Source organism: Thamnophis sirtalis, unplaced genomic scaffold (assembly GCF_051295495.1).
Source record: "Thamnophis sirtalis isolate CommonGarterSnake01/CBP01778 unplaced genomic scaffold, rThaSir2_p1.2 scaffold_6, whole genome shotgun sequence".
NCBI classification, from domain to species: domain Eukaryota; kingdom Metazoa; phylum Chordata; class Lepidosauria; order Squamata; family Natricidae; genus Thamnophis; species Thamnophis sirtalis.
In genome coordinates this window covers 35,717,988-35,741,383 of record NW_028261386.1, presented here as the reverse complement: position 1 = coordinate 35,741,383, position 23,396 = coordinate 35,717,988, and the positions used below count along the sequence as shown (strand labels likewise).

Below are 23,396 nucleotides of genomic sequence, written 5' to 3'. Positions count from 1 at the left end.
TTCACCCGGTCCTCTCTGGTTCGAGCAAACCGTTAGCGATGGTTGCGGGAGGCTCAGCCCACTGCCCCGACGTAATGTGTGACCTTCTGCGCATGTGCAGAAGGTGGTGCGCATACACAGAAGGTGGCGTGTGTGCGCGCTCACATTTGCGAACTGGTAGGGAAAGTAAGTAAATCCCACCACTTCACTAATACCCTTCATCTTGCTATACAGGTTTTCTAACTGAATGCAAGCTCTGTATAAATGCCAAACTGGGCCTTGGGAATTCACATATTGATAATTGGTTTTCATTTTAAAAACAACTAAGCTTCCAGCCTTAAATTTATTAGCCACGTAAGATTTAATAGACATGCATGTTGAGAATGGTCTGTTTCTGATTGTTGTTTATGCTACTGCTCAGGGAATGGATTTCATTATTAGAGTGACATTCTTCAATATATTATTATTATATTGCAATAGGTTCGGGCTGTATATTTTTAAAAAGTCTACACCATTTAAAAACTGAAAGTAGGCCACAGAATGTTAATTGTTCTCTTTGTTAGCTGATGAGAGGCAGAGAAATGTTAAGCACTAGGTTTTTGGTTTTTTTTGCAAAAAAAAATTAAATGAAGGAAGCAGATGTGTCTTGAGATGCCTGGGAGAGATGGCCTCCAATATGAACTTTATCATTGTTCTTGGAAAAGGGCAATTCATCCAGAATGGGCACAGACTGCTGAGCATGTATGGATCAATCCTGAGAATGAGAGTATCAGATTAGGGCTATGAACACTACCTGGGAGAAAAGAAGGCCCATAGCTGCCAAGCAATAAACTAGGAAGGTAGAACTGGCAGCCGGGACACAGAGAAGATAAGAATTGTATTTTGCTCGTCACTGCAGCAGCTTCAATAGATATTCTCCACTCATTGGGACCAGTTTCCTGTACCCAACATTTTTCATTCAAGTCGCTGGCCTAATCCTCAAGATAGTGAGCCCCTCTTCAAGAAAGGGTTACTGTATCCAACTCTTCTGGACATCATCCTGGATTATAATGGATCCATCCAAATAATGGATTATTTGGACTCATTTCAGTTAGGTTTCAGACCAGTATACAGTAGGGAGACAACATTGGTCTTGCTTGTTGATGACTTTTGGTGGAGTTGGATTGATGGTTGTGTATTTATGGCCTGTCCCCTTTTGGAATACCTCAGGACTTGATGTACTTTCCCCTTCAGTTTAATATCTATCTATCTTCACTGCTAAGTGGTCATATTTTGACGTCCAGTATCATCACCTATTATCCACATGACCAGATGATGTTGCCAACTTAGTTTTAAAAATGCTCATGTCTCATAGGTGGGTTCTGCACAAGAGGATGATCTACATGCTAGGGAAAGTAAATAGGTCTTTCTTAATCTCCCCCCCCCTCGCCCAACCTATATATAGAACCAAGCAGCATGGCTAAAAAAATATTGGGAGATGCAATGTATCTGAAGAACATTAATTGGAAAAGGTAGAATACATTATATCGGTTGATTGACATGGGATACACAGTGCTTAGCAGTCAAAGATAATATCTTAAATACTTTTCTGGAAAAATCTGATTTCTGTAACAGTTGTTTGGAATCTCAGCAGCTTGAAATAGACAACATGAAACACATTCATCCTTAACATGATTATTGATTAGCTGGATAGGATAGCAAAATTATTAGATCGGTGTAAACACAAGATCTCAGCATATGTAGTTTGTGAAGATCAAGTGATCATTTGCCACTCAAGACACTGCATGAAAAGAATTTTGTGCCAAATGGCCTCTAATTTTAATATTTACTTTGGAATTAGCATAAACTAAATTAATCACTACTAATACAATCAGTGACACTTGCTTGAAATGATGATAAAGGCTCTTTGGCCCCATCCTAATGGAGCAGAAAATCGGAAATCTTTAGACATGTGCATATAGTTTTGTTCAGTGGATATAAAGCAGGACTGGAATTTGGACTTCCTGAGTTTCAGTTGTAACTCTCAGTCTATAATGTAGGATGAAAAAGAATTATTATACATTTTCTTTTTTTTAAACAAATGTTTAAAGAGATTGAGCTCATATCCATGTTTCTTTGCTGCTCCAGTTCATGAGCTCGATATAGAAGCAAAACAGAATTGCAACAGTTTTGAACTACGATCACCGCATTTCCATCCTTTAAAACAATTAAGCTTTTTGTTAGCTTAACACTACACTACATTTTCCTCACTCAATAATGCACTTAATTCTATCAGTCTTATATTATGTCTGGCAGCAATGTGGGAAAGAAGAGTGAAGTAGCAGCAGAGATGTAGGCAGGGTATGGTCAAAATGTCAAGAGGGCAGCCGCAACACTGTGACAGCTTTGATTGCATCCTCATAGATGCCATCTTGACTTTGTTTTACTTTGCCAATGGGCAACCCTGAGTTAGAGAATGCCTCAAAGGGTAGGCAAGGGAGCATCTGTATCTCTACCACTGTGCACCCAAGTGAATCTGACTTTTCCATTGAGTTTACTTGTCAGAAATTTGCAAAAGGGGGTCACATGACCTTGGGACACAGCAATGGTCATAAATGTAAACCAGTTGCTGAGTGGTTGTGCCTGAATTTTGTTGATATGACCTCAGGGATGCTACAATGGTTGTAAGTATGAAAAACAGCCATAAGTCACTTTTTTCAATGCTGTTGTAACTTTGGTCACTAAATGAACTGTTGTAAGTTCGGGACTACCTGTATTTGCATGCTGCTGTTTGAAGCCTCTCCTACTTTCAGCACCACCGGAATGGCTTTGACTCTTGGTATTTCTCTTTGTGTGCTCGGTAATATCAGTGGTATGTGCTAGAGACCTAAGTTGGCCAGTGATGATTGATGATCCCTGACACTACTGGTTAAAATATTACAAAAACTTAAGGGAATAAATACTACTACATCCCCAAAAGGCCTCTTTAAACATTTTAAATAATCAGCTTTTAGAAACAAGCAAAACATAAATCCTTCCAGAAATTTGCCCTTGAGATGGATTTAATAAATTTTTAAAATATCTTTTTATTAAATAAAGAGTAAGAAAAAGTCTTCATGTTAGAGAAGATAATTTCAAAATTTCTACCTAGAATCACTCGTCTCTGCCAGTCTATTGTTCATGATCGCTAAAGCCCCAACTCCACCTGAAAAATCATTTTGTCTGGTGCTGATGCAAACATTCCTGGGATAGCCATTGGCCGTCTCTGATAACTGCTTCTGTAGAAGCGCCAGGGAGACTTTGTTAGAAGCCGTGAGATCCCTCATGGAGATCATCTCACCTGAGAGCCTTCTCCCTTCTGTGTCACTATCATATTGTCCGTCTGTTTCCATAGAGAAATTGTGCCGGCGGAAGCGGGAGCCGGGTGTGATGGCATTGCGCCGCCCAAGGCGGGTATTTGGTTTATTGCAATCTGGGCAACATCTGCATCGGAACTTTCTTAGCATCCAGTTTAAAACCTGCTTGATTACAATTGATATGACGTTAAAAAGAGAATATATGCAGCATACCCCCATTAATATAAATGTGAAATTCCCAAATCTGTATAATCCCTGATTTTGGTAGACAGCATTCTGACTGCTCACAAGATCACCAAATCCAATGGTGCTGAAGGTGACAAAACAATAGTACAAGGAGTCAATGTAATTCCATCCTTCCACAGCCGTATACATGGCAGAGGCACAGCAAGCTATAGTAATGGCGAAGATTCCCAAAATTAGCATCACGTGATAGACAGATGGCTTCCACCCAATCAGGCTGTCCGCATCAGACAGGGCAGAGCCCCTTCGGCAGGTAGGAGGTAGAAGGCCACTTCTTCTCAGTTGTCTCTCACGGCAAGCCTTCATGACCAAAGCCAAAAGTGAGATAATACGTTCTAGAAAAAGGTTGAAGAACAAGATGGTTCCAGCACATCCAAAGAGACCATAAACGATAAGGAAGGCTTTGCCCGCTACTGTTGCTGGTGTGGACATCCCAAAACCTGGAAAAATAAGGAGACAATGAAGCTGAGCTAAGATAATGTGATCGTTGAGACTGAAAGTTTTCGTTTTATTTTCTTTATCACAGAGAAATGATTTACTGCTATTTAATGGTATTCCAAAACTATAGTGTAACTAAGGTCCTCCACTCAGTAACATAAATTATTGCAATTGACTTGAGAGGATTAATACATTCATTAAAGCAGCCCATGAATCTTTTTAAGTCAAGAGAAGCACGTTTTATGGGGACAGTGAATATATTTGGAACTCTAGGAGTATATAATTCGCATCCTCATACAAGGCTTCTGGTGTACATAGGTAGTCCTCAACTTACGTCCACAATTGAGCCCAACATTTCTGTTGCTAAGTGAGAAATTTGTTAAGTGAATTTTGCCTCATTTTACGACTTTTCTTGCCATGTTTGTTAAGTGAATCACTGCAGTTGTTGAATTAGTAACATGGTTGTCAAGTGAATCTGGTTTCTCTATTGACTTTGCTCGTCAGAAGGTGGCAAAAGGTAATAATATGACCTCAGTGATTTAGCCAACCCCAATGCAACTGTCATAAATGTAAGTCAATTGCCCGCAACCATCATAAAGGTGAGTCAAGCATCTGAATTTTGATCACCTGACCATGGGGATGCTGCAACAGTCCTAAGTGTGAAAAATGGTCATGTCACATTTTTCAATGCTGTGGTTACTTTGAACAGTCATTAAGTTAACTGTTGCAAGTCAAGGACTACCTGTGTTGTAATTATAAGTATTAGTCAACAGGGATTAATTTAAGGATTAAACACAATCAGAAACTTTTGGGAAAAGTTTTACTATTTTGAAGGCTTTGTGGATTTTCCAGATTTAAAATAAAATGTGGAAAGTGCCACTTTTGAGATCTTCAAATATGTAACGAGCCAGAATTAGGACTCTGGTCCATTAGAGCCCTCAGAGTTATTGCTTGACCTGCATTTTAAGATGTAACAAGGAGGAGGATCCTTTCCCCCAGAATTTGATCAGACATCACTCTGCAGCATTTCTTACAGTTAGATTTGTGTTTGGCAACATTGCAATGCTTTTTAAATAGTGAAATCCAAATGCTTAACGCAAGGGGTGGTTTGCGTTTGTGTGGCTGTATTGGGGAGGAACGGGAAGTCTTTAATAATACACTGGTAGTGGATGAATCAAAATGTGCAGCTAAGCCTGTATTGAAGAAGCAACGCTTTGATAATGCACTACCAGGGAGTCCACAGCTGTAGAGATTTAGAGCTCTGTGGGGAGAAAAATTATACCCTTGCTTCAACTCTACATCAGAGGTTTTTTTTCTGTGGTGCCTAAACAACTGATGCACATTAAAAAAATAGGGCATTGTCAATTATGGTCTTGAATGTTTCACCAGTAAATCATACAGCAAGTTTCCTAAAGCAGCTTTATATTTCATCATGAACTCAAAAATGGATTCTAAGAACTGCAAACCAGAGAGAATTTGCTGCTTGACAGCTTCACCTAGAAGGAAGAATGATACTGTGTAAAGTCTCTGGCAATATTGCAAGGCAAGCACAATTTTCCATCTCAAATCATTGCAGAGTCACACTTTGGGTGGTGCGTTTGCCCTTCAGGTTAGACCAGAGTAGAAAACCCTTTTATCTGACTGCTGACTGCTTGGACGCTTCCTCCTGTCCTTCAAGACCATTCCCTCTGCCTTCCACACAGTGCAAGGGTAACCTTGAGCTATGTTTACAGTGTGATTTGAAATTTCAGACGCCTGCGTCCACAGGTACCCCATAATAAGCTTTTAGTAGTTATTAGTTTTTAAAACTTTAAGTTCACAAAGTATTTTACTGCAAGCTGGAGTCTTGATCTGGAGTCATACCTGTAAATCCTGATTCTATGATAACTATTTTCATCATATTGTATATCATTAAAGGAAACATATGGCATGAGTGCCTACTTTCCTATGCTTGCTTCCATGAATCTACAATGTTAAACCATATAATTTAGCTGATTCACTGGAACTCCACTTCCCTAGAGAAATTTGGGGATGTTGTTGTATAGATATATGGCTCAGTGAGAGAACATATGCTTTGCATGTAGAAAGTGCTGGGTTTAGTCCCTGAGAAATATAAGGATACGGCCCTGGGGGAGGCATTGTTACACTGTGTGAAAAATAGTGAAATAGATTACCTAATATTTATGTGTTTATTTTATATAACCACTCATCTCACACAAATGGCTCTGGATGCTCACACAATTAAAAACAAAAAAGCCCAATTGTAGTACAAATAAAGAACTAAAACGAAAACCATCCGAAAAACCAATTAAACAGTTTACAACTTCTGATTCGATGTAAGGCGACTTTCTCTAAGCCAGGTAGCAAGCTGGAAAAAAATAATTCTTGGAACCTTCATTGCATTGCAAATTAAACAGCACAAATTAAAATGCTAATACTCAAGAAGTGGAATAAATATGCTTGTAGTGCAAGTAACTAACCAATAACAAGTAAAGTGAATCAAACTTTTTTTTGTAAATGGAACTGCTACCTCACTATGAGAAATACTCAAACAAGCCTAGCCTTTACTCCTTTTTTATTTTATTACAATTTTTGCTTTTTTTAATCATATGAAATTGGGGTTTTTCTTTTTCATCAGTCTAAGATAAGGTCAGAAACATCTGCTGCATTTTAAGTTAGCCATAGGGATTCTGAAGGAAAACCAGTCTGCCTGCCATAGAATTAGACACAACTCCTTGACTCATTTTAGAAATAGCAAACATGCTGTGTGGCAACACAAGCAATTTATAAGCATGGGAAAGCAGACCTGTTGGTGGGCCAGTTGTTAGAATGAAGTCACAGTAGATTAACTTTAAAGAGTCACCAGAAAACAAAAATCAAAACAAAATGTGGAGGCTTACAGCTTTTCCCTACTTCGGGGTTGAAGTAGTATCCCTGTATCCTTGAATCTAGAGAAATCTGTACCAGCATGAAATTTGCTCTCCCCAATGTTAGTTTCTTTCTGATCTCAGTGGCCAGAGGTTCCAGTCACTTGACTTCTCTCCAAGATAATGAGAGATAAAAACTAACAGATTTTACATGTGATGAGGCTGATGTTGATGTTGCTTTAAAAACATATCTACAACTAAGGGTAATATAAGATTATCTTAGGCATTTGTTGAATATGAGATGAAGGCAATGCCAAGGGGGCACAGTAGAAAAAAATACATTGCACAGGCATGGTTGTGTTGCAGTGAGGTCCAAGGGGGAAAAATCAGTAGAGTGCTCAGTGGAACCTAGAAAATGGTCATGGCTACCATATTAATTAACTTAATAATAGTTTGCATGCATGCTTTTGGACACATGGGGGTAGTGATTAAGGCATCAGCCAAGAATCTGGGAGATCATATGTTCTAGTTCTGCCTTAGAAACAAAGCCAGCTGGGGTTACCTTGAGCCAGTCCCTCTCTCATCCCTAGAAGGGAGGCCATGGCAAACTGCTTTAAAAAAGTGTTGTTAAGAAAACTGCAGGGACTAGTCAAGGCACTCATCAGGAATCAGCACTGTCTCAAATGCACACCTGCATGCTTTTGGAACCATTTGGATAGACAGAAAGCTTTTGGGGGAGAAACTGGGGAAGGATGATAACTGGGGAACTCTGTTCACTTCTCTGTTCTAAACTTCTTCCTTGTTAAATAGCTTTTCCTCAGTTCCAGTTTTGGTTCTGTTTTCTCTCAACAAAGTTTTATGTTCCACCAGGCAGTTAAACAAAGCAGAATGAAGGAACAGGATTAGAGCTCAAGACAGAAGGGAGCAGAGAGTCAGAGCCCGGTGATGATGAGCCAGGGAAAGTTGTGCCCTGCCCTTAATTGATTAGATTTAGATTTAGATGTGTTTATTATTTATAGGCCGCCCTTTTCCCTGAGGGGACTCAGGGCGGCTTACAATTTTGGGGAGGGGAATACAAGACAAGACATGAGACAATACATAAGTAAAAATAGAACACAACATTCATTCATCATTCGGGTGGGGACAGATTAGAATCTTTATCCCCAGGCCTGACGGGATAGCCAGGCCTTGAGGGCTGTGCGGAAGGTCTGGACGGTGGTGAGGGTGCGAATCTCCACGGGGAGTTTGTTCCAAAGGGTCGGAGCTACTACTGAAAAGGCTCTCCTCCGCGTAGTTGCCAGTTGACACTGACTGGCGGATGGAACTCGGAGGAGGCCTAATCTGTGTGATCTAATAGGTCGTAGGGAGGTAATTGGCAGGAGGCGGTCTCTCAAGTACTCAGATCCACTACCATGGAGGGCTTTATGGGTGGTAAGTAGCACCTTGAAGCGCACCCGGAGATCAACAGGTAGCCAGTGCAGCTCGCGGAGGATAGGTGTTATGTGGGCGAACCGCGGTGCGCCCACAATCACTCGCGCGGCCGCATTCTGGACTAGCTGAAGTCGCCGGATGCTCTTCAAGGGCAGCCCCATGTAGAGCACGTTGCAGTATTCCAGCCTAGAGGTCACAAGGGCCCGAGTGACCGTTGTGAGAGCCTCACGGTTCAGGTAGGGTCGCAACTGGCGCACCAGGCGAACCTGGGCAAATGCCCCCCTGGTCACAGCCGACAGGTGGTGGTCAAAGGTCAGCTGTGGGTCCAGGAGGACTCCCAAGTTGCGAACCCTGTCTGAGGGGTATAAAATTTGGCCCCCCAGCCTGAGTGATGGAACACTAGCCAAATTATTGGGAGGGAAACACAACAGCCACTCGGTCTTGTCCGGGTTGAGTACCAGATTATGCTTTAGTCTCTACTTTTTGTAAATTAAAAACAACCACTATCTCTGAAGGCAGTATTTATGAAATATTTGTTTGGCGATACCTATTTTTATAAGTACTGGATTGGTGTTAGATCGGCCTTATTTATTTGGGCTACTAAACTCCAGAATTTTAAGTCACGCAATCAAGCATCATTCAGTGTCTATTTTTGTTACCCAAATATGATAACCTTAATAAATAGTCCAACAACTGAATTTTATGTAAACTGCATCTTTTCAGGTTTGTAATACTGTAATAATTTTTGGTAAGAAATAACAAAATCTTTTCTGCTGGATTCTGCTCTGACTTTCTCAATTCTACTTTATGGGAAAGATCTCCATTACGGAATGCAAGCTGTCAGAACTAATTTGTTTTTTCATATATTTTTGGAAAAGAGAAAGAAGATAAATTTAAGTAAGCAGCTCATACCATCTGAAATTTAAGCCAGATTCTAAGTATGAAGCAAAACATTTGTTTTATTCTTAAGGAATGATACAGTTGTTTAAATGTTCCAAGTGAGGACTTTTGCTGAGGAATCTGAAATCCTGACACTATGTTTTAAGTAATGAATCAGATTGAATTGAATTAATTATACAAATCATTGAAGTGATTTGAATGTTTCTAATGTCATTTAATGATTCAATTTATTTGGAAAAAGCTATCAAATTCAAAATCAACTTGACTTCAGACCAAATCTTCTAACTGAAGCTTAATGTAGCGCTACTAAATCCCCACAATCTTTAGGTTACAACTGTTAACTTGCCCATAGGAGCAAGACTTTTCACTACTATAGGTAAAAAGGCAGTCCCTCTACCCCCCACCCCATTTACCTAATAAGATTGGCAACTGAACTGTACTTCAGTTAACACTGGCCACTGTAACTAAGATAACTGCCTAGTTTATACAGGACAAATTTTCATCCGCCCACAACTGCCTTCCTAGAGCTTCCTGCTGCTTTCCATCCATTCTCTGCTTTGATATAATCCAAATGGAATGCTTCCCACTATCTATTGGAACATATCTACCATCTCTGCTGCATCTCCAGTCATTGTTACTCAACATAAAGTTCTTCCAATGCAATCTGCACTTGGTTCCATAAATTGGCTGGAATAATTTTGCATTGGCTGTCATGTTACTACTTATGCCAATATAGTTTAATGGCCAATAAAATATCTTAACAATTAGACTAGAATAGTAATATGTCCAATTCATTTTCCAGCTGCACTTTACATTTCTTTGTGTGCTTTTTAATTAATGACAGAATATCCACCCACGCAAGAAGTTTAATTAAGGGAGGCAAGTAAGAAACCTCTAAGGAATCAGGATCAAATTGGAAGAGATAAAATGTTCAGATTGCAAGAATAGTTATATCATTATTATAAATTAATTGTAAGGATTTAAGTAGTCTACCTGTTTTATAAGTGTCACATTTTAATTGTGTTAATCAAACGACAGCAAGATCAATGATTCAGTAATGACTCAAGCTTTGCTATTGTATTGTCCTCCAGTTAAGGTGAATTGTAGACTAAGATCTCACCATAAACCTGACTCTATAAGGCTTAATTTATCTGCTGGACTCAGACTCGGTTGAAATTTCTGGCAGGATAAAATTCTTTATTGCAAACTAAAACAAACAGTTTCTTGTTATTATAATGATTGAATGTTGGATTGTTGATAATATACATTGTTGGTTTGATTAGATTTTGTTGATACTATTGTTATATTGAAGCTTTTGTAAGCTGTTTAGATCCTGCTGCTTTAATCAACTCCAAAACAACAATAATGAATACTATAAAATAAAAATAAGATACTAAAATCTCATATTTACCTTTGCTTCCACAAAATATATTTTCAATCTTGCCAGTTGGAAATAGAATTGGTTGAGGTTTGGTTTAAAGCTTTCTAGGTCATGTGTTTCACTTTAAAAAGGTGATTCATGACTTATCCCTCATCTTCTGCTACAATCAAGCATTGTTCCTGACACATTTTGCATGAATTGTGCTTGAAACATTTTTTGTCTTTCCGTTTTTAGACAAAGAACTGTTCCTGATTTGTATTTGAAGGACCTTATCTTTCAAGCTTCTTTCTAAGATTTCATTCCCCAACCTAAATACTGATAACTTTAGTCAGAAATATTGGCAAATTGTTGTCAGAAAAGCTAGATCTGATAAATTCGGGATCCTGGATGTAGTGAGACCTGATATCTCAATGGTCAAATGTAATCTAAGACAATATGTTATGTTAATTGTAGAAAAGTTGATGATGAGCAACCATAACTGAATATCCCAACTGATGCATTTAAATTTATGTAAAGGCCATGGTTAAAAAGGTAAAACATATTTCTCCATTCTTGTCTTCTCATAGAAACACCTGAAGTTAGTTTGGGTGCAGGTTTTTTTTTTCTGGGTTTATGTTCAGTAGAATTTATTTATGAAAGAGAAATTATTTGAGGACAATCGATGTGAGCTTCAATGATTCTCTATATACTTTCCATCCAGCCAAAGTTTCTTATTCAAATCATTAATAATTTATCTTTCTTTTTTGCAGAAGAAAGACACATTGCTACTCTAGTCTTAGGTAGTGAAGTCTGTGTATGTTTCACAGCAAAATTACCAAAGATACAAAAATAGTTACAGCAAGTTTTCAGTGTTTAAAATTGCTGCTTCCTTTATATTATACAGTCATTATACAGGGTTTCCCTAACCCTCTTAAATATACAAGTTTATGGATCACATCATTAAAACTATTTAAATTCAAGAGAGAAAGGACAATCAGGAATCTAAATATTAAAATTCACAGATTTACATATTATTTGTGGGCAAAATATTCATCTGATCAAGCAGTGGAAGATTGCATGCTAGGATAGGATTTTAGGGGAGGAAAATATTGGTTTGACATTGTATAAACTCCTCCAGTTATTAAATTACAACTGCCCCCAGATAACAGATGGATCTTAACAGTAAATATGCTGCTTGCCTTCCTTTCCCATCTGTAGAACTTCACCCAGCATCCATTTCTCAATTTATAAACACTGTTCTGTTTCATGCTCTTTCTACAATAACAGTAAAGTAAACACAATATCTCCATAACAACCAAACACACTGCCACCTCTTGGAAATTAGACTAGCACTGTAACAATAATCTATTTTACTACTCTGAGAGCCTCAACTCTCCGCCCTACCTGCTGTCCTCACTCCAGGCTTTCTTTAATTCCAATTGTCCTTCCAAGTTTTCTAAATGTATCCTGGGGATGCTAAATAAGGTTTGCAGAACATACTAGATCAGTCTAGAGAGGAATTATGTTCAGAAGTAGAAACTGTGTCCAGAAATAGCTCAACAAAACCCAGGAGAAATCAATGGCTAAGTAAAGCAAGTAGATAAAAGATACATGACAGATTGGAACAAAATCAGACCCAGCCTATTAAAAAATGATGGTCTGAGAAACATTGTTGCCGCTTTACCATCAATTCCTAACAATCTGCTGAGGGATCTATCAATTTTATACACACTGTGTGTGGCAGTTGTCATGAAATTTCAAATTGAAGTTATGTTGACACAGATTAACAATTAATATTGGATAGGCGCATTGTTAAAAACCAAAATACAGGTCTAGCATTTGATGGTGGAAGAGTGCTGTATTGTCTCTTAGGCAGATGTGTTAACCACTGAGCTACAGGCTCGATTCCCAGTAAGGCTATGGCTAGCTGATGAGAGCTAAATAGCTTGAAATAGATCTATACTAGTCTCCCTTTATTTATTTATCAGCACAAATATAACAAATGTAACAAAAAGGCAACAGTAAAAAATATTGGGTTTCTGTGTGGATGGTCTCTTGTGACGAGCTGAAGGACTGAGAATGGAAGTAGTGATCTTCCTCCCATATTTGGGCATACCAGGGGTTGTGACTTTAAATATAAACCTTTCACCCTGGCTTGGCTGATAAGGAGTCGAGCTCTGTAGTTCAGTGGTTAACACATCTGCCTAAGAGGCAATACAGCACAGGCTCGATTCCCAGTAAGGGTATGGCTAGCTGATGAGAGCTAAATAGCTTGAAATAGATCTATATTAGTCTCCCTTTATTTATTTATCAGCACAAATATAACATGTATATGTATATGTATCTCCATCTCCATCTCCATCTCCATCTCCATCTCCATCTCCATCTCCATCTCCATCTCCATCTCCATCTCCATCTCCATCTCCATCTCCATCTCCATCTCCATCTCCATCTCCATCTCCATCTCCATCTCCATCTCCATCTCCATCTCCATCTCCATCTCCATCTCCATCTCCATCTCCATCTCCATCTCCATCTCCATATCTATCTATCTATCTATCTATCTATCTATCTATCTATCTATCTATCTATCTATCTATCTATCTATCTATCTATCTATCTATTCACATTTAAGGTGGCCGATTCTCTCTGCTCTCCAGTTTTGCAGTTCAATGGCAAGTTACATATGCTGTTAAATAATATTTGTATGGTTAAAAAAACTGTTTTTATTGATAGGAAATCTTCCAGTAGTGCTAATGAAAGTTACATTCCCAAAACCAACTGCATCTTCAGAAAAAAGTCCTTCAGATTTCACCAAAAAGCAACAGCCCCCTCCATTTTTAAAGGAATTTTAGATTTAAGCTTAAGGAAAAAAGGTATCCCATTCCCATTCATCATATGATTTTTCCATATGAAAATAAATGGTTTGAAATAAGTGGCATCACCTCTTCCACTGGTGATTCAGTGACAACCTCTTGCAGCCCTCTGAAAGATCAGACCAAGTTGCATTTCCTCACTGCACAAATGATGTCTTTTGGGTCTGTACAAACGAATTCTGCCGCTGATTAATGAACTATATTTTAATTAAGGGTATTTGGGAAACTGAACTGTTAGATTGTGAAATCCAGAGAATTCCAGGGTTATAATCTCTAGCCATTATAAAACTATTGGCTAACACCAAAATTTAAGATTAAGGGGAGAAGAAAGTGGCATCTACTTATTCAAAGATACTGCAGAGAATGAAAAAGGCTTTCATGTAATGTTTCTAAGAAGTCTGGAAATTAAATAGAAGGGAGAGTGTATGTAAGCAATTAAAAGATAAAAGGTGAATATAATTTCTAAGAAAAAGATAAGCAGTCAGATGAAATTATTTAAATCCGTGATTTTCAAACATGCCAAATTTAAGATGCTAGCTGGGCAATTCTGGGAGTTGAAGTCTATACATCTTAGAGTTGCCAAATTTGAAGAACGCTGTTTAAATAAACACAAACACTATAAATATAAGCAATATTTCAAGAAATGTGTGAATCCTTAATTATGATTGGTGGCTAGGGATAACAAAAGGGAAAATGAATTATCAAAAGTTCTCCTTGTTAAGTTTTTCGTTACACCTTTTGACTTGGTTTCAGTCTCTCACTTTTCCGTATCCATTCCCTTAATTTTTTTACTATCAGCTTGAAAAATATAGAGCAACTATATGTGTATTATATGATATATAATAAATAAATAATAAAACTTCATTAAAAACACTGAGATTGAACACAAATTATTTGATAACTTATAAATGACAAGAAACCCAGGGATGAAGCACTGTAGATCATTCAAAGAAACCTATCTCATTATAAATGAGGTTAGAAAATTCCTCTTATGGTTTCCAGAACTCTCTGTATTTACCTACAGATTAGTATGACTGGATATTTTACTGAGGTTTATGTGGTTCTTGCTTCCTTGATCTTGCCCAACTGTGTGCAGCCTGACAAGTATAAATCTAATTGCTGAAATGTTAACTGTTCAACTGAAACTGCTCATTTTGAGTAATCAAATCTTTATTACGGTCATAGACCAGCATATCTCATTATGAGTAAGTCTGAAAACATGCCACAGAAATACTCAAAAGGTTAACTTTAATTACAGTTTGCTGTCAAGTTATTGTCAGTGAATATTCAGCTTCGGTGGGTGAAATATTTGAGGACCAATCTAGACAAACAAAACTGATATACAGTAATACTTCCTTTTTTTAGAATGGTAGAATTTCTAAATTATGGTTTATTCGATTAACCCAACATCCCCTTAATAACCCCCCTCTTCTGGGGGAGAGTCACCTTGCTTGCCAGTGAGGTAACTTGCTGGGACATTTTCTGGATAAACCCAAATTCTTTGAGCACTGATAACTTACTGTAAACTATAATTGGAGATTTGTTGAGATTTCTCAAGCTTCCTAAACAGACTTCAATGGTGCAATGTTGATTCTTTGCACCAAGCAAAAGTACTACACAAAGCAATACTTTGACAAAGGACTGCTACTACAATGGATGCTTGCAGCTTAGTAGAAGAAAAAGGACTATGGCTAGCATACCAGAATAGCCATTCTCACATGGAAAAGAAAAGACACGTAGAAAGATTCATGTAGGTCTTCATGAGAACATGGAGAAGGAGACGACTTCTGGGGATGAAACAGTAAATTGAATATAGTCCCACTGAGAGTGGAGCTGATGACTGTGGCAGAATGAAGATCTGACAAATGGATTGACTCTTTTGGATTCCGCTCTGGGCAAGGAGAAGACTTGGGATCGCCCTCATTTGCTTCAGCATAACTGCTTTTCAAATACTAAGAAGTATGAGAACTGCATTTTTTACTACACTGAGCAAGTTACCTTCAGTCCTTAGTGAAATAAATGTTTATGGAGATTCTCAGTCATCCAGGTCATAGTGGTCCCAAAGGTGCTTTTTCAAGAAGCAACTGGACTTCCTTATTTTTCTTTGAAGACGTTTCACTTCTCATCCAAGAAGTTTCTTCAGCTTTGACTGGATGGTGCAGAATGGAAGGATTTATATTCCTTGCAGACAGCTGGTCATTTGCATTCTAGTAGAGAGTCATTGAGGTCACTTGGAAGTTTGTCTGTGTCCTCAGGGTCATCTGAATAATGCAAATGGTTGTGGAGTCTTCTTGGAACTGTTGAAAGGACTGTGTTGTGGAGCTGTGCTTTCTGCAGGATGTTTCTACAGAATGAAAGGACAACACAGCCCTTTCAGCAGTGCCAAGAAGTCTCCACATCCATTTGCACTACTCAGGTGATCCTGAGAACACAAACTTCCAAGTGGACTCTCTAAAATAGGGGTTTCAAACTTAAGGCCTGGTGGCCAGATCTGGCCCACGGGGTGCTTAGATATGGCCTGTGGCCATGGGCAGCCCACCCGGGCTCCATTTTTACTGGCAGAGTTGCAGGAGGCAGTTGCTGCCAAAAATGGAGCTTGGGAGCTCATTTTTTGCTGGCCGAGTGCTTAGACCACCACAAGTGCCCCCAACATAAGTGACGTCCAGCTGGCTATGCCCACCCTGGCCACGCCCAGTCCAGCTCCCCCCCCAAGGTCCAACACAATCCTGATGCAGCCCTCAATGAAATTGAGTTTGACACACCCCTGCTTTAAAAGAATCATTTGCATTCTGGCAAATGACCAACTGTCTGCAAGGAATATAAATCCTTCCATTCCCCACCATCCAGTCAGAGCTGAAGAAGTTTCTTGGATGAGAAGCAAAACATCTTCAAAGAAAAACAAGAAAGCCCAGCTGTCTCTTGAAAAGTGAAATAAGTTTTAAATACAATTTTTAAAGTTTTAAATATGATAAAAATATGATTAAAAACTAAACAAGCAAGAAAATAAAATGGGGAAAAAGAATCAGACAAAAAGCAAGATAAAAGTGCAGAAAAAAGTAAAAAGTAAAGAAAAAAGCAGTCGAATGAATTTTGACTTTCTTTGGTAGAGATATAGATAAAATACATTTAACTCTTACTCTAAAATTAACAAATAGCTACATTATGTCTATACAATTTTACATGCATTTTTTTTGTATTTTCCATGTTTTTTGCTATGTTCCTTAGTTTGTATTAATTTTTATCTTTTAAATTGCAATACTTACTAAAATACAAAACCACGCGGAGGAGCAGAGAAGAAGATTCATTAGAGCATTTGTAGCAGAAAGAAGCGGAACAAAAAGATTTAAGAGCACATTTAAAAAAGGAATGGAAGAGGGATCAGAATATTGTAGGTACAATTCTTCCACTGTGGATTGTTCCTCCCTTTTTTTGTAAAGAAATGGAGAAGTTGAGCTTAAGCCATGTCTTTTGATAAATAAATAAATAAATAAATAAATCAAACTGCCCAGTTCCATAGTGAATTTGGATTGTAAATCATTAGGAATGTTTGCTAATTAGCAACTAGAACTTTTTAAGCTATGGGAGAAAATCTGCATGATTGGGCATCTGGGAGGTTAAGAAAGTGCTATATTGTTTCTTTAAAAAAATAGATGAAAAGAAAAAGAAAGGGAAATGAGTACTGTATTAATATTTTATTCCTTTTGTCTACAAATGCATGTTAAAAGTTCTATTGCTCCACCACTTCCCTTGCATAGAATCTCTTTTTTTTCCTTTCCTTTCTTTCTCCTACTCATTCTCATTGCTTTTTATCTCCTTTTTCCTCTTTTCTTAGTTTCATTTAACTTAGATAATTTCAGTATATGTGTGTCCAGTCATTTGCGAAAGAAAGGAAAGTGAGAAAATGAGATCTTCAAACATCAGTCAATTTTGTTGAGAGTCAAGACGTTGTTTAGCCTCAGAGTCTTGGAAAAATCTACTTTGGCATTGTATTGGACAAGACTTCTAAATGCTATTGGATTTGTATTCTATTTTTTAATGTAATGTATATTTACTATATTTTGACTTTAAAAATAAAAAGTTATCTCTGACTTTTTAAAATCTTGTGTTTTTGTGCAAACCAATTTATGCAAGCTGTTCTCTTTGGAAGTGGAAGGATTATGTCAGGAATTCTTTCCCTCTTTCTCTTGCTTGGCCATTTCTTTAAACAATGCCCAGAAATGCCCTGAAAAAAAAAATCTAAATATTTTCATATCTTAAACTATCTTTCTCAATGGTCCATAGAAAATGAGTGTTGCAAAAATGTCTGATGGAAAAGTAATCTGATTTCTGATACTTACTGGTGCTTTGATTCTGATGAGCAAAAGCTTATATAAAAGGATGTGCAAACTGCCAAATTCTCCAGAATTCTTTATCAAGCAAGATGTTACAAAATAACAACAAGAAACAGAGAATATGTAGCAAACAAATAGAGGTAGCAGCAATTCATTGTTTCCATGAGGAATATTGCAATATTTCAAAGCCATCTCAAAATGGAGTTTGTAGACTTAGGGCAGAATCATCACGAGGCAGTGTCAATATCAGAGTACACCAGGGGTGGGTTCCTACCGGTCCTTGCTGGTCCTTGTGGACCAGTTGGTCGGTGAACCTGGAAGTAATTAACTTCCGGGAACATCAGCAATGTTCCCTCTAAGGTGCATGGCTGCGCTGCTCATTACCGTCAGTAGCCCCGTTTTCAGCAAAGCAAGTGTGGGGAAGTCCTTTGCAGGCGGCTAGAACTGGCCACCCACAAAGGACCTCCCCAGACTTGTTATGTTGAGCGCTGGGCAACTGACGGTAGTTTGCGCCAGCCGCGGCCGCTCAAACTAGCATCAGTCGCCCTGTGTTCAGCAAAGCAAGCCCGTGGAGGTCCTTTGTGGGCAGCCAGTCCTAGCCGCTTGTGCCTGGTGCTGCGGCTGAAGTGAAGCTCCAAATCCCCCGCCGCCACTAGAATAACTGCTTCCTGCTCCCCCCCTCCTCCTCCTCCAATAGCACCACCACATTTGCTGCCCGATGCTGCGGCTGAGGTGAAGCCTCCAAAGCTCCCACTGGCTCCCCCACCCATGGCAGCGGCGTCTCCCCCTTCGCTCGAAGCACCTGATCTGGGCACCGCATTACCCCTGCCCCCTCCTCCTCCCCTGTGCTTTTGGGGAGCCATAAGGCCGTGGGAGCCAGTAGGAAGATGGCGGAGGGGGGATGGGAGCAGGAAAAAAATGGCCTCATGGCTTCTCAAAAGCATGGCAGAGGAGGAGGCGGTGACAGGGATAACATGGAGCCCAGCTCAGGTGCTCCGAGCGGAGGGGGAGGCGCCGCCGCTGCTGCCACGGACAGGGGTGCCAGTGGGAGCTGTGGCGGCTTCACCTCAGCTGCAGCACCGGGCAGAAAATGTGGTGGTGCTGTTGGAGAAGGAGGAGGAGGAGGCAGCAGCAGTTATTTTGGTGGCGGCGGGGGCTCGTCGGCATCTTCAGCGGCAACCCTGCCCCCTGTGAAAAAAACGAAGATGGAGCAGATCCGCGCAGATGACGTCGCCACAACATGACTGGAGGAGGAATTCTGGGAGTTGAAGTCCACATGTCTTAAAGCTGTCATGTTTGAAGACCCCTGGGTTTTTTTTCCCTAAAGGGTTAGGGGTGCAGGGATCTTGTAACTTGACAGCTTTAAGACTTGCAATAGCAATAGCAATAGCAGTAGACTTATATACCGCTTCATAGGGCTTTCAGCCCTCTCTAAGCGGTTTACAGAGAGTCAGCATATTGCCCCCAACAATCTGGGTCCTCATTTTACCCACCTCGGAAGGACGGAAGGCTGAGTCAGCCCTGAGCCGGTGAGATTTGAACCGCTGAACTGCTGATCTAGCAGTAGCCTGCAGTGCTGCATTTAACCACTGCGCCACCTCGGCTCTTGCAGGCTTCAATGCCAGAGTTTCTGAATAGCTACTTGGACTGACCTAAGTACTAATTCATAATTTCATATCCAGTCACATGGGTGGCAAGCCACTCCCATCTGGTCACATGGGTGGCAAGACACTCTCACAAAGGAGGTCACACTTGCAGAGTAGGTTCATTAACCTACATTTTGGCTGAGACTGGAGGAGATTTTGGCTTAGCTACCTGTCGAAACTAGTAACTATTCTTTCACAGGTGTTTTATATTCAATGTTGATATTAACTGATAATTGGTCTACTTTTAAAAACAGATGTAGTCCTACTTCAGAAGGGGCACAGAGAGAATTGCACCATGAAGCTGACTTTCTCTTCCCCCCCCTCTCATTTCACCCTGAAGCAACCCTGCTGGGCCTACTGCAGAGTTGGTATTCAGCAGGTTCTGACCAGTTCCGGAGAACCAGTAGTGGAAATTTTGAGCAGTTCGGAGAACCAGTAAATACCACCTCTGGCTGGCCCCGCCCCCATCTATTCTCTGCCTCCCACGTCCCAGCTGATTGGGAGGAAATGGGGATTTTGCAGTAACCTTTCCCTGGAGTGGGGAGGGAATGAGATTTTACAGTATCCTTCCCCTGCCAGGCCCATTAAGCTACACCATATCCACCAAACCACACCCATAGAACAGGTAGTAAAAAAAATGTTAATCCCATCACTGGCCTACTGATCAGCTGTTGTACAGGTTGAGCCAAATGTTTGATTCAGGGATTGGTTTGAAGATCTCAGATAGCCCACATCGAAAGAACTAGACTCTTTTAGTGAATTGGAATCACTAAACCATATTTTCCAAAGTTTCTGGAGGAGCAGTAGGGAACTACCAGAGGACTGGAAACAAGCTGATGTGGTTCCCATCTTTTTTTTAAAAAAAAAAAAAGGAAAGGAAAAAAATATCGTAGAAATTGCAAACCAATCAGCCTGATATCAATACCTGGGAAGATCCTGGAAAAGATAATCAAACAACAGATCTGCTCACATCTAGAAACAAGCAAAGTTATTATTGGAAGCCAATATGGGTTTGTCAAAAATAGATAATGTCAAACAAATGTTATTACATTCTTGACAAAGTGACTAAATTAGTGGACTGACAAAATGCTGTGGGCAATAATATACTTGTCACAAAGAATAAGAGTTCAACCTATTCTCCAAAACATCTGAAGGCAGGACAAGGAGTAACTGATGGAAACTTTTCAAGGAGATATCCAACCTAGAACTAAGGATAAATTTCCTGACAGTGAGAACAATTAATCACAGGAATGGCTTGCCTCTACGGGTGCTCTGCCACTGGAGGTTTCAAAGAAGAGATTGGACAGCCATATATCTAGAATGGTATTGGGTGTCCTACTTGAGCAGGGGGTTGGACTAGAAGACCTCCTAAAAGATTCCTTCCAACTCTATTATTCTGTCTAAGGCAGGGGATTTTGGAAGACAAAACCCAGAGAGCAGAATGGAAGAGGCATGCCAACCCTAGCTAAAATGGCTGATAGATCAGCGGCGGATTGCTGCTGGTTTGGCCTAGTTCAGCCAAACCGGTAGTGGCACCGGTGGGAGGCTCCGCCCATCCACCTGGATGCTTCTGCACATGAACACAAGGAAACTGGCGGTGAACCAGTTAGCAACCGACCACTGTGATAGATGCTTGGCTGATGTGAAGCCTAGGATTTGTCAATGGTTGGTAAAGCATGACAGAATGAGCAAAATCTCTATCAAGATGGGAAGAGAATGCTATATTGATGATTTAAGCCTGATTCAGGTATTGGGATCAGATGAAGACAATGTGATAAAGATCCAGTTGAAGAAAGAAACTACCAGAGCATGTCTCTGCCGCAGTTAGATGCAAGGGAAGAAAGGTTCTTTTTCCCTGTGTGGAAAACAGTGATTATGGATGACTGCATTAATAGGACACTTTTTTAGTGTTGGCAGATGTACTGCAGTCTTCAGTGTGCAAAATGGGTATTTTCTGCAAATAGATTTTACCATCACCAGAAAAGTTCTTAACTGGATTGCAGGAAGCAAAACATTCAATTTTATGTAGAGAAGGAAAAAAAATAGATAACTTCAAATGTCAGGAGTACTTTTTAAATATCACATCAGCATTCTTTTTTTTTTGCATCGAACCGTTCAAATGTCTTTGAAAAGGAACGAATGTTCATCTTGTTTGAGACTCATTTCCTATGGAATGTTGGCAAAGTTTCAAAGATTTACACCCATGAGCAGCAAACCACTTCTGATTTTTTTTCCACCTCTGCAGTCTTCTCAATAATATCTTTTAATATCTGCTTTTCAAAATAGATAATAAAACTCATATGTGTGTGTGTGTGTATGTATGTTGTATTTGAGCTGATAAATAAATAAAGGGAGACTTATCAGCACAAATACAACACAAATGTAACAAAGGCAACAGTAAAAATATTGGGTTTCTGTCTGGATGATCTCTTGGGGTGAGCCGATATTTATTTTATTTATTTATTAATTAGACTTATATACCGCTTCAAAGGGCTTTCAGCCCTCTCTAAGCGGTTTACAATTTTTTTTTAGCAAATTGAGTCAGCAACTTGCCCCCACAGTCTGGGTCCTCATTTCACCCATCTCGGAAGGATGGAAGGCTGAGTCAACCTTGAGCTGGTGAGGTTTGAACTGCTGAACTGCAGATCACAGTCAGCTGAAGTGGCCTGCAGTACTGCACCCTAACCACTGCGACACCTCGGCTCTTAGATAGACAGAGAAAGGAAGCAGTAGACTTCCTCCCATATTTGGGCATACCAGGGGTTGTGACACTAAATACATACCTATTTCCCTGGCTCAGCTGATAAAGGAGGAGAACCTTGTGGCTTAGTGGTTAATACATCTGCCTAATATGTAATACAGCGCAGGTTCGAATCCCAGTAAGGGTATGGCTAGCTGATAAGAGCTAAATAGCTTGAAATAGATCTATACTAGTTTCCCTTTATTTATTTATCAGCACAAATACAATATATATATATATATATATATATATATATATATATATATATATATATATATATATATATATATATATATATATATATATATATATATATTGTATTTGTGCTGATAAATAAATATATTTATATTTATTTACATACATACATACATATATATATATATATATATATATATATATATATATATATATATATATATATATATATATATATCTCCTTCTATTCTTCCTTAGTGTTACTTGATGCATGAAAGCAAAAATACAAATACTTAACATTTCTCTATTTCATTTTTCTTCTCCCTAGCCTGCTGTTTTTTGTTTTTTTTGGGGTTCTTGGCTTAGACTGATGGGCACTTCAGAATAAAACCAAAAGCAATATTCTTTTAAATGATGAGGCTATAATTCCTTTTTAAGATTCTGCTGTCATTGCAAAATTTCTTCATTATTCCTCATGATAAATATACTGCCTTGTAGTGCATAATTTCCTATCAATTGTTTTATATGTCAACATTTCTCACAGAATGTTGGTGGAAATGTTTGCTGAATCCTTGTAATTATATTTCTTTTTTCTTTTGGAACAAACATTGGTGCAAGAGATGTGTCAGTAAGAGCGAGTAACTTTCAGACTGATTATTAATTCAGTTTGTAGAGTCTGGCTACAAATCACTTCAAAACACAGACACATTTGAAATTGTCTCTTGACCCAATCTACTCATGCATGTAAAATGAGATAGTGAGACTTCTGAGATAGTAAAAAGCAACTTTAAAAGAATTCCTTGTCTGAGAAAACTTTATCATCCAAACTGATAGCACATTTGGAAGAAATATTCAGATCCATTTTCTTCTCATTCTTGCTATTTTTCTGTCAACAGTGAGTTTCCATAGCAGCATTTGAATATGAAAACTGCTTGCCTGTGGCCTGACTTGATTAAAACATATTTTGCCACCTCAGAAGTATTAATGAGTTACAACTGTATTATGCACAAGACAGAATTACAGAGACATCTGAAAAATTCTAACTACAGATCATA

The 23,396-nt window shown here is 39.1% G+C and overlaps 1 protein-coding gene across 1 annotated transcript in view; it reads right to left on the bottom strand.

Moving 5' to 3' along the window:
- Positions 1 to 2,797: 2,797 nt before the first annotated feature.
- The window catches only part of KCNK12 (potassium two pore domain channel subfamily K member 12), a 47,064-nt gene continuing 26,465 nt past the window's right edge, over positions 2,798 to 23,396 (bottom strand). The window contains exon 3 of the mRNA XM_014057279.2: positions 2,798 to 3,997. Within this exon, the coding sequence (XP_013912754.1) occupies positions 3,102 to 3,997 (896 nt within the window). The 3' untranslated portion in view covers positions 2,798 to 3,101. The remainder of the gene's footprint in view (positions 3,998 to 23,396) is intronic.